The sequence below is a fragment of the Mastomys coucha genome, unplaced genomic scaffold, assembly GCF_008632895.1.
Source record: "Mastomys coucha isolate ucsf_1 unplaced genomic scaffold, UCSF_Mcou_1 pScaffold6, whole genome shotgun sequence".
NCBI classification, from domain to species: Eukaryota; Metazoa; Chordata; class Mammalia; order Rodentia; family Muridae; genus Mastomys; species Mastomys coucha.
In genome coordinates, this window is record NW_022196912.1 from 84,032,154 (window position 1) to 84,047,229 (window position 15,076).

Consider the following 15,076-nt stretch of genomic DNA (forward strand, 5'->3'; position numbering starts at 1 on the left):
CAGAAATCTGCCTGCCTCTGTCTCCCAAGTGCTGGGATTAAAGGCGTGTGCCACCACCGCCCAGCCAAAAAGAGCATTTTTCTTTCATTTTTTCCAAATAGTGTCTGAGGGAGGTAGCCCAGGGAAGCCTCTGTGTGCCTGCAGGTGACCCTTCTGTCTGCACCCCCAGGTGCTGGCTGATGCCTCCTCATAGGTCTTAGGGATAGTCACTGCTAAGGCTACAAAGCAAACAGGTTTTATAGTTCACTCTTGTATTGATTCCTACTGAACCAGCTAAGAAATACAGAACTAGACCTGTTCAAATGGACCTGTTAAATTCTTGACTGTAAACTGGATGTAGTGGTACAAACCTCTATTTTCTAGCACTTGGGAAGTAGAGGCAGGAAGATCATAAGTTCAGGGTCACCTTCAGCTACATAGGCTAGCACAGGCCACCTCAGACCTCTGAAACAAAATGAAATAAAACACAAAATTCTTAGCCACATAAGGGCCAATTACAATATTTAAAAGAAGCAATGTCAAGGTTTAACAAAAATATTTTAGTACTGACTTTAGGAACAAGGATAATGGAAAGTAAGGTGCCTCACATCTTTACTCACAATACTCAGGAGGCAGAAGACATGATTACCCTAGTCAACAAAGAAAGTTCCAGGGCAGCCAAGGTTATAGAGAGAGACACTCCTGGGACGTGGGGGGACACTCAGAAGGAGAGACACACTTGAGAACATGGGTGTGGGATTTCCAAAGAAGTCATCACATGCTTTATTTTTAAGAACTGAAATGTTCTAGTGTATACAGTTATGTAATATATAGTGAAAAGTGTATATAGTTACTTAAACTAAGTAGTTTTTAAGACAATAAAAGATTTCTCAACTATTAATAGAGAATTTAAACATCACTACCATCCAAATCCAAACACCATATAATTTGTTTATATTCATGTCAGGTAAGAATTAGCCATTTAACCATATTTAAAATTATTTAATTTATAAGATTGGTTCAGTATTACCCCAAATAAGATTATCTCCTGTGCTTTTACTTAAGTAAATATTGTAATTACAAAGTAAAGATTATTAGGTGGTCCAAAGAGGGGGACAAAAAAATCAGAGCTAAGTTTCAAGTTATGTTCAATTAGATTAAATAATAAATATTTCAATTTGCAAGTGAACTAATGGATTGGAAGAATTTTATGTTTTGAGCAATTTGCCTTGCTAACATTTCCAGAGTCACGGTCTTATATTCATTCATTCATTCATTCATTCATTTATTAACTTTGCTTCACTCTGAACTAAGTCAAGGGATTATTTATACGGAAGTGGTAACTACAGAAAATCCATATTCATCCTAATGATTGATTTTATTATAAAAGTGGCCGAATTCACCGACCCTAAAACTCATAAATTCCCCTAGTTACTATTTAGGGTGTAAATACGTATTAAGTACTTTTATGTGTAAAGTGACAATTTGGCCTTGAAAGCCACAAGTCTCTCTATGACTAGTTTCACAAAAACATATATAGTAATGAAATTATTGTATATGTCCCACTACTCCCAATTTTTTGTTTTCTTTAGGACTGTGTCTCACTATAAAACACAAGCTGGCCTCAAACTCATAATCCTCCTGCCTCAGGCTCCTGAACAATCCTCCTGCTTCAGGCTCCTGAACGTTAGAAGTCCAGGACTATATCATTATGTCCATATCATTATGCCCAATACTTGGGGATTGATACAGTATAGTATAAAATAAAAGAATGAGTATTATGATTCCATTAGCCCCATCAAAGGTGTTAATTAATGGTATAATTATAATAAATCTCCTTAAGTCTTCAAATATGCCTTAATCCCATTTTGATTTAGAAAAACATCTGGAAGAAGTGAACTGTTTTGGCAGGCTAGAGTTCAGGGTCGAATACTCTATGTCGATGACAACTTGACTTTCTGGGAGCACTCTGCCACCGAACTACACCTCTGCCTCTTCAATGTTAGAGTTACATATAACTTTGATATAAGCCTCAAACAAAATTGCCAAGCGCCCAACCCACACACACATTTGTTTTTTGAGACAAGATCTTACTAACTATAGTTATAATCTTTTTCTCAGGAGAGACAGAACCCTTGATTTTCTTGCATACATTTCCAGAAGTTTAGGAGTCACTAAAACCCAGTTTTTTCTAGTCGGTGGACCCCAATTAAACAGCTGTAATACAGGACAACCCCGAAGGCTTGAAGTGCATCCTTAGTACATTGCATATGTGTTAATATGCAATGTATTAAATCTTTGCTTTGAGAATGAGTTTACCCTGCACTATCTTTCATCATATGAATAGATAGAAAGTATTTGTTTATGTACCTGTAACAAAAATGTTTAAAGTAAGATAGAGTATTTCAAACAGTGAAAACGGGTTACCTCCAAAGAATCGTCGTTCAAGCCACAATACCACTCTCGCCAAAGTCCGTGGCTCTCTGGAGATTTTGCCAGTACTATGACTGCGTTATTTAAAGAAATGCTAATCTCGGGTTCTTTAGCGCTCAATTTATGCTCTGGAGCAAACCGCAGAGTGAAGGAATAGCCGGAGTCTTGTGTGGAGAAGCACAACTCGTAACTGATGGGGCTTAGATCCCCATGAAGAGTCGGCGGCTGGATCCCGGGCACTTGAATGAGCAAGGTCAAGGAGTCTTCGTCCTGATTACACTGTAAAGGAGGGCACGAGGGTCGGATGCCTTCGCTCCCGGGGCCACCCATGGCCGAGCCCGGCGTGTCGTGGCGGCTCTCCTCCAGCTCCTCGCTCGTCTGGACACGGAGGTCTGCGCACACTCCCGGTCTTACCACGGGAGATTCGGCGTCGCCGCCCGGGAAAGCAGAGGAAGGGAGGCTTCGGTCCCCAGGCGGAGTGCCTTTCCCGAGGCCTAGCGGTGCCACCGAGTCCCCTCCGAAGTCCTGCTCCGGCTCGGGAACGAGCTCCGCTTCAGCACTTGCAGTCCCGGAGTCTGCGGCCCCGACGCGGCTCCCTTCCCCGCGGTCCGCTCCGGTTGTGTCCTCCGACTCTTCCCGCGCCGCTGTGAAATCGCCGGCGGCCGTGCCGGCCGTGTCGTCAGTTCCGGTCCGGTCCTCGGACTCTTCCGGCGTCGCCGCGAGGTCCCGGCGCGCCGCCGCCAGCGCCACCGGCAGCGTGACGACCAGCTGGCGCCGCGCCTTGTTGTACTGTGCCTTGCCGCGGCCGTCGTCCACCGGGTACGGCAGCGAGAGGCGCAGCCGGTAGTCCGGGTTTCTCGAGTCCAGGCACAGCAGCTTCCCCTTCACCTCCAGCTCCGCCCGCTCGGCCGAGCGCAGCAGCGGCAGCTCGATGGTGACCACCAGCTCGTGCGGCACGGTGCTCGGGGCCGCGTCGCGCGAGCAGCGGTAATCCTGGAGGTCTACGTGGTGCCGCTGCACCACCGAGCAGCGCGGCTCCGTGGGCTCTGGCCGCCGCACGGCCTCGGGAGCCCGGGACGCGGGCGAGCGCGCCGCGTTCGCCGCCACCGCCGCCGCCGGGTAACGGTATGGGTATGGTAGGTCCGGGAGAAGCCCTGGCGGCTCCCCCTCGGGCTGGGCCGGGACGCCCCCGGGAAGGGGCGTGCGGAGCACTGCGGCCTCGGGCGTCCCCTTGTACTTGATCTTGAGCGTCTTGGCGTTCCTGCGGTCCAGCCTGATGCCGAACTGCTGCTCCACCGCCTCCAGAGCCGTGGCGTCCAGCATTTCGCGGAAGCGCTCGTGGCTCCGGGCCAGCGCGAGCGCCTCGGGGTGGAATACCACGTCGTAGACGGTGTAGCGGGCACCGTTGCGGCCGGCATACTGGCGGCCCGGAGCCAGGCTGTAGGGCAGGGACCAGTGGCTGCCAGCTGCGGTGCCGCCGCGCCCGGGGCCCGGCCGGCTGCTGGGTACGCCTACCAGCGAGTTGCTGCACACATTCACGAAGCAGCGGCGCTCTCCGTCCAGGCTGGTACGCAGCACGTGGCCCGGCTCAGGGTGCACGAATCGCACATCCACCCCACGCTCCCGCTCCAGGGCTGTGATCTCCTCCTCGTAGCGCCTCCGGTTCTCGGGGTCCGTGATCTCCGCGGCGTACTCGGAGAACATTCGGCGGAACTCCGGGTCCTGAAAGGCGGAGGTGAACCGCTGCACCTCCTCTCCGCTCAGATCCAAGTCCTCCAGCGCTGAGGAGGCCGCCGCCTTAGCCATGGTGACCCACGCGCGGCCCCCTTGCCCAGACCCCAATAAAGGATCAGCGCGAATCGAGAGTCTAGGACGCGCTTCAGAGTCGGGTTCGGGAAGAACTGACCAGTCTAGGAAGGTAACGGCTGAAGGGGTAGGGCAGGGCAGCGCGTGCTTTGTTGCCATAGTAACACCTGGGAGGAGGGGCATCGATCTGGTAGAAATGCTAGAAATAGGCTCCGCGGTTTCTTCAAACCAGGAAGACACTACTTCGGGTTTTAAACTACAGTGTCAGGATACTGTGCAGTCTATCGTGGTAATTGTCCTCACTTTCAGCGCTGTGTCTTTATCTTACTGTTTAATTTCACGGACAAGGCAGAAGTTTTCCCGCTAATTCACAAACCTGACTCATTACTTTGTGGAAACAAACGTTAAATAAACCCTTTCCATTTTCAGGTATTCCCCCTTATAGTTGTCTCCCAGAAACCCTTGGGAGCAAAAAAAAAATGACTCCCCCAAAACAGATCCCAGAGACCAGTAAGCACCAGAAAGTTGTTCACTTTTTATAATATAAATGTAAGATCTCATAAATCACTTAGCAAAATTAAAGGCTTTGTCCGGATCAATTTCCTTGGGCTGAGAACAGAATTATAACTGCACTTTTTTCACTCTGTAGACCAGGCTGGCCTAGAACTCAGAAATCCACCTGCCTCTGGGACTAAAGGTGTGCGCCACCACTGCCTAGCGACTCAATAGTCTCTTAACAGTGCTCCACTAGGAACTAAGGCAGCAGATGTAGGAGTTATGTGATAGAACTTTTCGGTGCCAGACTATAGAAACTTTGTTTTGTTACAGGGCTAGGTGTGGGACCCAGGACCTCCCACCAATGGCATGAGCTCTACAATGAACTACACCCCCGGGTCCAGAGTACCGTTATGTATTGATAGCTAGGCAGGCCCAGACCAGTTGTACGTGTGTGGCATTTAGCAGTTTACACTAGCATTATTGCAATGCTTTTCCAAGCTTCTCTCTTAACGCATCCTTCTTTTGTGGAAGGGAATGTCCACAGAACCAAATCCAGGGCCTGACACCTGAGACAAGCCTTCTTTCCATCAAGCTGCAGGTCTTCCTCTGATATATTTTTTAAGTAGAATATCCCAAGATGGGGGTGGCACCTCATCTCCGTTACACCATCTCTTTCACATGCTAAATATGTGTACTGGACTACAGTAGTGACTCACACCTTTAACCCAGCACTCAGAAGCAGGCAGTAGGATATGAGTTCAAGGCCAGCCTGGTCTACAGAGCAAGTTCCAGAAAAGCCAGGGCTACACAGAGAAACCCTGTCTGGAAAACCCAAAACAAGTTAAGTAAATAAAACTCAAATAAGTAACTTCTGTTTCACATTTTAAACTTAGAATCCTTCAACTGTCCATCAGAGTTGAGTAATAAATGCTTAAACCCTGGAGCCCTGATATGGCTGAACATGGGATTCTTGACTTCCCTTCCTTTCTCATTTTCAGTATTCCACATTCTTGTTCTCTCCTTTCCTTGCCCTTCCTCTGTCAGCTTCCTTATTAATGGGCATCACCAGTGCAGCTCATCTCCCCTCTTCATTTTTTTTAAGATTTCTTTATGTACATGAGTACACTGTAACTGTACAGATGGTTGTGAGCCTTCATGTGGTTGTTGGGAATTGAATTTAGGACCTCTGCTCCAACGATTTATTTATAATAATAAGTAAATGCACTGTTGCTGTCTTTAGACACACCAGAAGAGAGTGTTGGATTTCATTACGGGTGGTTGTAAGCCACCATGTGGTTACTGGGATTTGAACTCAGGACCTTTGGAAGAGCAGTCAGTGCTCTTATCTGCTGAGCCATCTCGATAGCCCCCATCTTCCCTCTTCTTAAATGTCATCTGTCATTGGATCAGTCTGTGTCAGATATTTATTGCTTACTCTACCTATGGAGATAAACAATGTACTTTTTAAAATGTTATCATTGTCTATGTGCATGCATTCACCATGAACGCATGTGTAGGTCAGAAGACAACTTCTGAGGGTTTGGCTCTTCGGTGTGGGTTCCAGGAATGGGACTCAAGTGGTTAGGCTTGTGCACAGCAAATGCTTTTACTCACTAAGCCATCCTGCCAACCTGGTAACATAATGTTAAACCACTAAAAGAAAGAAAGGAAAAACCTTTGTAGGGCTGGAAAGATGGCTTAGCGGATAGGAGCACACACTGGCTGCTCTTCCAAAGGACCTGGGTTAAATTCCCACACCCACATGGCAGCTCAGAACTGTCTGTAACTCCAGTTCCAGGGATCTGACATCCTCAGGCAGACATACATGCAGGCAGAACATCAATGCATATAAAATTTTAAAATCTGTGCTCTAAGGACACTGGCTGGCACTCTTATGTTAGGAAAATATGTTAGAACAATCATTTGGGGAAATTACTATTGAATATAATGCATATAATGAAAAAATTCCATTTTTAGGTATATATCCAGGAGAAACATCACATGTGTGTTAGATGTGTTTGTATACACATACACACACTTTAAAGATTTATTTTTAATTATGTGTATATGTGCACGGGAGTGCAGGTGCCCACCAAGGACAGAAAAGAGGAAGTCATATTCCTTGGATTATAGGTAGTTGTAAGCTACCTACTGTGGTGCTGGGAAGTGAACTTGGGTCCTCTGGAAGAATAATATGCATTCTTGTATTTTTGGTTGTGAGCCTAGCCTTTGATGGCAGAGTCCTCTCTGTAGCCCGAGTAATATGCATTCCTATCCACTGAGCCCCTTAGAGTATATATATTTTAGCAGCATTATTGGCAGTCCTCAAATACTAGAGACTAGCCAGTTATCATTTATAGTTAAATGGATAATTAACAGCTTACGTCCACCACACATCAGCTAAAAGCTACTACTAACAAGTACTCCTAATGTAATGTTATTTAGAGGAAACAAGATGCAGAATAATGAATATGGTTGGGGTCCGATACCTAGTTGATAAAACTTGGCTAAGTAAAACTCACTGGTAGAAACTAAGCTGTAAAACTATGTCAATTAAAAACAAAAACAAAAACCTAGTGGTGCTTCTTAGGAGAGAAATAAACGCCGTGCCTGGAAAGGAGCAAGCATGAGCTTCCAGGGAGGCGCCTTTCTCAGTCCTGGGACATTGCTACACAGGTGGACACCTTGTAAGGATTCACTGAGGGATACACTCTGATGATAGGGGCTTTATAGCTTATATTTTAAAAACCTCGTTTGGTTCAAAAAAAGACCTTGAGTTAAGTGTAGCAATACATATCTATAATCTAGCATGTATGAGGAAAGGATAGGGAATTCAGAGTTCAAAATTAGACCTCTTTAAGAAAATTAAGATACCTTCATAGATCTTACATTGGGGTAAAATCATTGACAAGATTAGACCTTGTTCCCACCTGACCACTGAGCCTTTGGAGAACCACACATTAGTGCCGGCTAGATTTTTCCACCCGAAAGTTGGTAGATATCTCAGTGGAACCCTTGAAATATCAGTAAATAACACTTCCCCAGCTTTTAAGCTGAAAGGCTAAATACAATCCTTGATTCCTCTTCACTTTACCTTGTACTGCCGCTCAGCTACCATGTCCTGCCGTGTCCTACTGGGGCTCTAAGATGTGCTTTCTGTGAGTGCTCTGATCATCCATCACAGGCTTCTGTAAGAAACTGCTTCCAAGGCCAGCAGTGGTGGCGCACACCTTTAATCCCAGCACTTGGGAGGCAGAGGCAGGTGGATTTATGAGTTTGAGGCCAGCCTGGTCTACAGAGTGAGTTCCAGGACAGCCAGAGCTATACAGAGAAACCCTGTCTCAAAAAAAAAAAAAATAGAAAGAAAAGAAAAGAAAGAAACTGCTTCTAGTCTGGTCTCCAGCCATTTTCTTACAAATTCTCTTCACACTGCATTCATTTACTGTGAACATCAGTAGAAATCAGGATAACTTGAGGAAGTCCACTTCCTCCTTCTATAATGTACAGTCCCCAGTAGGGGATCCAATTCAGGCTGTCAGATTCCACACAAGGGCTTAAGCTGTTCAAACACCTTACTAGCTCTTGTCTTGGTATCTTTAAACCCAAACTGATTTATATCACTACTATTCTCTCTGAAATATTATTGTCTCTTAACCTCTAACCTACTCTGCCATCACCATCTGTCTCCCTTTGGTTTAGCTCAATGGCAGAACACCCTGGATTGCTGGTCCCTCAAGTCTTGAGAATTTAAATGTCATCTAATTCCCACTGACATGCTCCCACCTCCACGCATCCCATCAAAACTGACCTCATCAAATGCGGCATTATAGGTTCTATTTGGTACTGTCTCATTGTGGCTTTCATCATTTGAACATAAGTTTCATGAAATCCAGAACTCTGTTTTTCTCAGGTGGAACTGGATTCCCTACTACCTTGAAAGTATCATGTAATGAATGCATATACTACAGAGGGAGGGAACATGTTTAACATGTAAGGCCTGATCCCAAAATACTTCTGCAGAAGAAAAATGTACACAATGAAGAAACTGGAATATGTACCCAAATAATAAAAACTATTTCTTTTTTTAAAGATTTATTTTCTTGCCTCTTTTTTTCCAACATTCTGGAGCAGAGGTAACCAGATCTGAGTTTGAGGCTAGCCTCATCTACAGAGTGGGTTCCAGGGCAGCCGAGGCTATACAGAAACCCTGTCTTGAAAAAAAACATAAAAAGATTTCTATTTATGGATGTGTGTATATCTATGCGTGCGAATGTAGGTGCCTACAGAGGCCAGAAGAGGGAGTCAGAGGCCAGAAGAGGGAGTCAGAGTCCCAAGAGCTAAAAATTGCAGGCAGTTGTGGGTCCCTGACATGGGTGCTGGGAACTGAACCCTTGGTCATCTACAAGAGCAGCAAGTCCTCTTCACCACTGAGCCCTCTCCAGCCCCTAGGGGTTATTTCTGATGATGTTATAAAGACATTTTTAAGTTTGTCTTATCTGTATTTTCTGGTTTTGCTATGAATTTGTTTGGAAGTTTTTGGGTTTTGTTTTGGGACAGGGTCTCACTGTAGCTGGCCTAGATCTTGTTCTGTAGTCCAGCTGGCTTCAAGTCACAGAGATTCACCTGCCTTTGCTTCTTGAGAGCTGAGATTAAAAGCATGTGCCACCCATACCCATCAGTGATCATGTTTTAAAATACCTTCTCATTTAAGTTTTAAAGCTCTGTTGTGGTAACTGAGGCAGGCAGGGGAGTCCTGGGAGATCTTTAAAGTATGTGAAAGAATCAGTAAATATCTTTAAGAATTGGTTACCTATTTTAAGTCACCTTTAAATTTTCACATTTCAGGACAAGTTTGTCGTCTTACTAGATGAGCACTATACCGTGGAGCTGAACACCAGCCCTCTTCCTCCTTTTTGAAACAAGATCTACGTCCTTATCTTTGCCCTTCTTTCTTGGACCACTCATTCTCAAACCCAAGGTTTTTTTGGGTTTTTTTTGTTTTTTTTTTGGAGTTTTTTGGAGTTTTTTGGTCTTTCGAGACAGAGTTTCTTTGTGTAGCCCTGGCTTTCCTGGAACTCACTCTGTAGACCAGGCTGTCCTGGAACTTAGAAATCCGCCTGCCTCTGCCTCCCAAGAGCTGGGATTAAAGGCATGCATCACCACTGCCTGGCCCAAACCCAAGTTTTTATTCATTGTAAATTATCCTGTTTTTGGTATTGTTATAGCAGCACAGAAAAGTGAAACACTTTTTTGAACATGGTTCAAAGTAAACTATGGGGTTTGGGCCTAGCAGTGGGTGAGCTCCTGGGTCTGATCCTCAGCATAACAAAAAGCTAAGTAGCAAAAGCCTTATGCTTTGTAAGTTTAAAAGCTATGGGAATGGTTGGGTGTTGGTGGTGAATGCCTTTAATCCTAGCACCAGGGAGACAAAGGTTGGTGGATCTCTGTGAGTTCAAGGCCAGCCTGATCTACAGAGCAAGTTCTAGGGGAACCAGGGCTATATAGTGAGACCCTGTCTTGAAAAAAACAGATATATACATACATACATACATACATACATACATACCCATGGCTGCATAGTGAGACCTGTCTTGAAAAACCAGATAGACAGACCTACTGACCGACCCACCCTATGGGAACAATAGTTAAAAATTTACACTGCCAAAAGGCAATTATGGGTAATTATGTAGTAAATACACCAATACTCCAAAAACAGATTTTTTTTCTCAACTTTGTAAGAAGAAATTTTGTGACTAAACAATTAAAAAACCTGTTAATATATTACTAGAGTTACTATAGTTAAATAGTTATTATATAACCCAAGTTAGATTGAAACAATTCACAAAATTTCCAGTACTTATTTTTTTTTACACTAAACTGGAATATAACTAGCATGGAAGTAAGGGAACAAGTGCAGATGTGTAAATAGATTAAATCTTAAACATATCTGTGTATTTTTGAGACTGCAGAGAAAGTTTTCTATAAAACTTTCTGAAGTAACACAGTACCACATTTTCATAAAATACAATGTATAGAACATTCTAAGGTTTACCATAAGTTTATTACAATTTAATATACAAAATACATAAGATAAAAATAAGAACTTCATTTCATGTATTCTCATCAGTCTCAAAAGCCCTGAAGTTTGCTGAAAGAGAAAAATAAAATAAAGCAGTAAGCTATTGCTCATTTCTTAATACTTAGTTGTAGTTATGTTTAGAGACAGGTCAATTAATACATTCACACTGTTGTAAATTCAAGAGGAAACACTAAAAATGTGTCTCATGGCCAGCTTGTTCCCATAAAGAGATATCTTTATTAAAATATCCGATCAAAAAAGGAAGGATTGCTCCAAGCCAGTGCTCAAAAAAACAAGCATAAGAAACGGAAGCTGAGTGTGATGTGTCACATTTCAAAGACTGAAGTAAGACTGCAAGTCAGGCAAGCCTGTGCTACCCTCAGAAATACAAGGGGTGGGGATAATAGCCAGTTGGTAATACTCTTACATAGTATGTCCAAGACCCTGAGTCCAATCTATAGCAGCGTAAGTTTGGGTGGGGGTTATGCTTTAAAAATACGTACTCCAAAACCTGGGTATAGTGGCTCACGCCTACAATCCCAGCTACATAGTAAGACCCTGTCTCCAAAGAAACAAAAAAAGGCAGTTTAGGAGCTGGAGAGGTAGTTTTAAACCCTGATGTTCTTGCAGAGGACCAGAGTTCAGTTCCCAGCATCCACTCAGGCAGCACACAACTACCTGTAACTCCGGATCCAGGAGCTCTGATGCCGCTCCTGGCACACTACACATATCCACCTTCTCTTTACTAGGCTGACAGTTTACCTATGCTTTGAGAAACAGCCATGTGGGGGATAGCACTGACCTACGGGAAGAATATGAAGCATCCTCATGAGTTATCTCTGTGGGAACAAGACCACCTACACAGCCAGCCAGAGAATCCACTGAAAAAAGTCCTTATCAACAGAAACATAGCGACCAAGATCTTAACATGATTACTAGTAAGCATAACGCATTCCCAGTAAGCCAGTGTAGACATACAAGAAAAATTAAGACACATCTATCAAATGTTACTTTCAGCAACATAAGATCAAGGGAAAGCCCCTGTTGTGTTTGGTGGGCATGCTTACCTGTCCTCTACTGTCTTACTGGAAGGGTAAAAAACTTTGAATGAAAATCCACTTCTTGGAAAGGATCCCTTTGAAGATAAAAATATCCGTAAGTGACTATTTGTATTGTATAAAATAATCCCTATTTCTAGAATCACACCAGCCTACCTCCCTCTTTCCCTCCCTCCCTTTTTCTCAAGAAAGGATCTGACTGTATAGCCTTGGCTGTTCTGAAACTCTGTAGATCAGGCTGGCATCTGCCTTCTAAGTGCTGGGATTAAAGGTGTATGCCACCATAGTCACGAAGAATCACATTTCTTAGTTATAACTTAAAATTACAAGATGTGACAGTAAAATAGAGTAGACACTAGAGTGTTCTTTATAGAGAAGGTTACTATAAAATGTCACAATCTAGTAATTTTTTAAGTTGACATATGCCAACAAGTGTCACTGAAAATGCTTTGGCATGGTTCTACTCAGTGTGGAAGCAAGCAGTATTGTAAAAAACTAAACATGCATACAAGACAGACTCCTGTTCAAGGAGCCTTCCCTGCCATTCCCTTGAATGACGGGTTGACAGATTCCCAGTGTGTCCCCCAGTACCACTGCAAGAGCGACATGTCTATGCTGAAGCACTTAAGGGCACCACAGAGGCTCTGCTTTTCAGTCATATTTGCAGATACTAAAGCAGCTTGGACATTCTAGAGCAGTGTCAAGCAAGGTTCTAGATAAATCAAATAGAAAATCTCAATGAAATGCCATTCGTCACACTTGAATTCTGGACATTTGGGCAATTTCTACAAGTCACAATTCTCAACAGAAGAGCAACCATCAATCAACAAGGTTACAGAAACAGTACAGGACCTGAAAGCAATTCCCAAAGAGGAATTGCACAGTATGTGACTTTGCTACTTTGAAAAGGGAAATACTTGTTTGGTTTTATAGTTTGGTATGCTTGTTACTTAGAAACTTACAATACTTTATGGTTACATCACATACTAAGAGTTTAAAAATCTTCTGTGTATACCAAATTATATCAGTATCTGACTATATGTTTGATCAAAACAATGATTTTATTCTTTATATAAAGTCATGGAAATGTACAATAGAGTACAAAGTGGTCCAATAGATAAGGAACTTGCTGCTGAGCCATCTTTGGGACTCACGTGGTAGAAGGAAGAGAACTGATTCTCACCATGGTATACAGACCCCCAACACACACATAAAAACTGATAAACAAGAGACAAGAAAGAAAAGTGTTATCCTCTTGGCCACCCACAACATCCTTACAGGGTTTATGCAGAGGCATTCAGTGTTGGTCACGGTGAATGGATCGTACTTGTCTGCAATGACCAGCAAATCAGGCACTGGGTACACTCTCAAAGTATAATCATAGGACCAGTAGACAGGGCACACAAAAAGAGGGAGAGGAACCAGATGTCCCTGAGATAAGATAGTCTTTACGAACTAAAACAGAACACAAAACAAAGGAAAACAGTTCATCTGTGAAGGGAAAAAGCAAAACAAGTAGTTTTATATTGTTGGTTTTTATGAAGACCTGGAATATTTACAAATCAAGGAAGCCTTGAATCACCAACCATCAATCAACATTCTCTTAGAATGAAATTATCACATATTTCAGGGGAAAGTCTGTTTTCATTTATTGCAACACTGAACCCCCCCTTTTAGTCATTTTGAGTCACCTAGACATATAATAAACTACTAATTCAGCTCATTAAAAAAAAAAATCACATAGGTGTTCTATTCTGTACTTCCACCAATCAGGGGCTGAGGCAGGACTATTGCTAATCAATTTGAGGCCAGCATGAGCTACAATGTAAAATCTTGTCTCAAAAAAATAAAAGTGATTTACTTCACTTTCTTTTTTATTTTTTTTAATGGTTAATTCTTTTTTTAAAAAATACCTTTTTTAAAAAAGGATTTATTTATGTAAGTGTACTATTGCTGTCCTCAGATACACCAGAAGAGGGCATTGGATCCCTTTACAGATGGTTGTGAGCCACCATGTGGTTGCTGGGCATTGAACTCAGGACCTCTGGCAGAGCAGTCAGTGCTCTTAACCGCTGAGCCATCTCTCCAGCCCTTACTTCACTTTCATACATCTCAGTGACAATTGTAAACTTGGGAACTTTGAATTTACAACATAAACACTGCATGTCCTCCTGATGTGGATATGTCATACAAAATATATAATAAACACAAGAAATATGAACATCCTATAAAAATTGTACACATATTCAGAAGTAAAATCCAAGAGTTTTAAGGGAAAATGGGAAGTTTAAATAAAAAAGTCCCTGCTTGGTCTGGCCTTCAGCTGTGCTCTAGGTTCTTCAGTAGAAAGCCACAAGTCCTGATATACAGACAAACCCCAATTACTACCTTAAACCACCAGGAAACGTCAAAACAGAAGCACGAAGGAGCTTAACAAAGTTCATAAGATGCAACATTTAAAAATAGTTTAATAAATACCAAAAAAACCCACAAGAGCTGAAGAGATGGCTCAGTGGTTAGGCAAGCATGCTGCTATATCATGAGGCCAGAATTCAGATCCCAGCCCCCATGCTAGTCTGCCTGCCAACATTTGTACCTCAGCTCCATGGGGCACAGTGCCCTCTTCTGGCCTCTGGGGACACCTGCACATACATGTGCAGATACATTCACTAAGATATACACACGTTTAAAACAATATATTTTAAAACCAGACCAAGGGCCGGAGCACTGGCTCAATGGTTCCCAGCACTGTGGCTCATGCACAGAACCAAGTTTGATCCCCAGCACCTACATGGAGCACACTACTGTCTGTAACTCCAGTCCCAAGGGATCCAATGCTGTCTTCTAACCTCCACAGGTTAGAACACATACATACATGCAGATAAGATACCCATATACACAAATTAGTGAAATAACTATAAAACAAAAGTAGTTTATCAAGTCTACTTACATGAGTAGGAATATCCAAACTACTGCTAGGAAAACGGACACAGTTCCTACACATTTTATTCACTAAGTCTTCACGGAAGATAATTATTTCTTGTGTACAATACTGAATTCTGCAATGAAATAATTGAATATCTGACCTCCTCAGGAAAAAAATATATAATTTTAAAGACAAAGTCTTACCAAGGCACCCCCACTGTACTCCTCACTGGTCACTACAGCAGACTCAGCCAGTAGATCTTACCTGGTCCCCAATCTAGTTTCATTTACTTAATTC

General features: G+C 43.1%; 2 protein-coding genes across 2 annotated transcripts in view; both read right to left on the reverse strand.

Annotated features, from left to right (window-relative positions):
- The window catches only part of Dnaaf2 (dynein axonemal assembly factor 2), a 7,435-nt gene extending 3,075 nt beyond the window's left edge, over nt 1-4,360 (reverse strand). The window contains exon 1 of the mRNA XM_031355804.1: nt 2,407-4,360. Within this exon, the coding sequence (XP_031211664.1) occupies nt 2,407-4,218 (1,812 nt within the window). The 5' untranslated portion in view covers nt 4,219-4,360. The remainder of the gene's footprint in view (nt 1-2,406) is intronic.
- Nucleotides 4,361-10,758: 6,398 nt separating this feature from the next.
- Nucleotides 10,759-15,076, reverse strand: part of Pole2 (DNA polymerase epsilon 2, accessory subunit) — a 26,190-nt gene continuing 21,872 nt past the window's right edge. Inside the window, exons 16-19 of the mRNA XM_031355805.1 lie at nt 14,804-14,912; nt 13,132-13,308; nt 11,863-11,930; nt 10,759-10,864 (exon numbers count right to left, since the gene is read on the reverse strand). Of these exons, the coding sequence (XP_031211665.1) occupies nt 10,846-10,864; nt 11,863-11,930; nt 13,132-13,308; nt 14,804-14,912 (373 nt within the window). The 3' untranslated portion in view covers nt 10,759-10,845. The remainder of the gene's footprint in view (nt 10,865-11,862; nt 11,931-13,131; nt 13,309-14,803; nt 14,913-15,076) is intronic.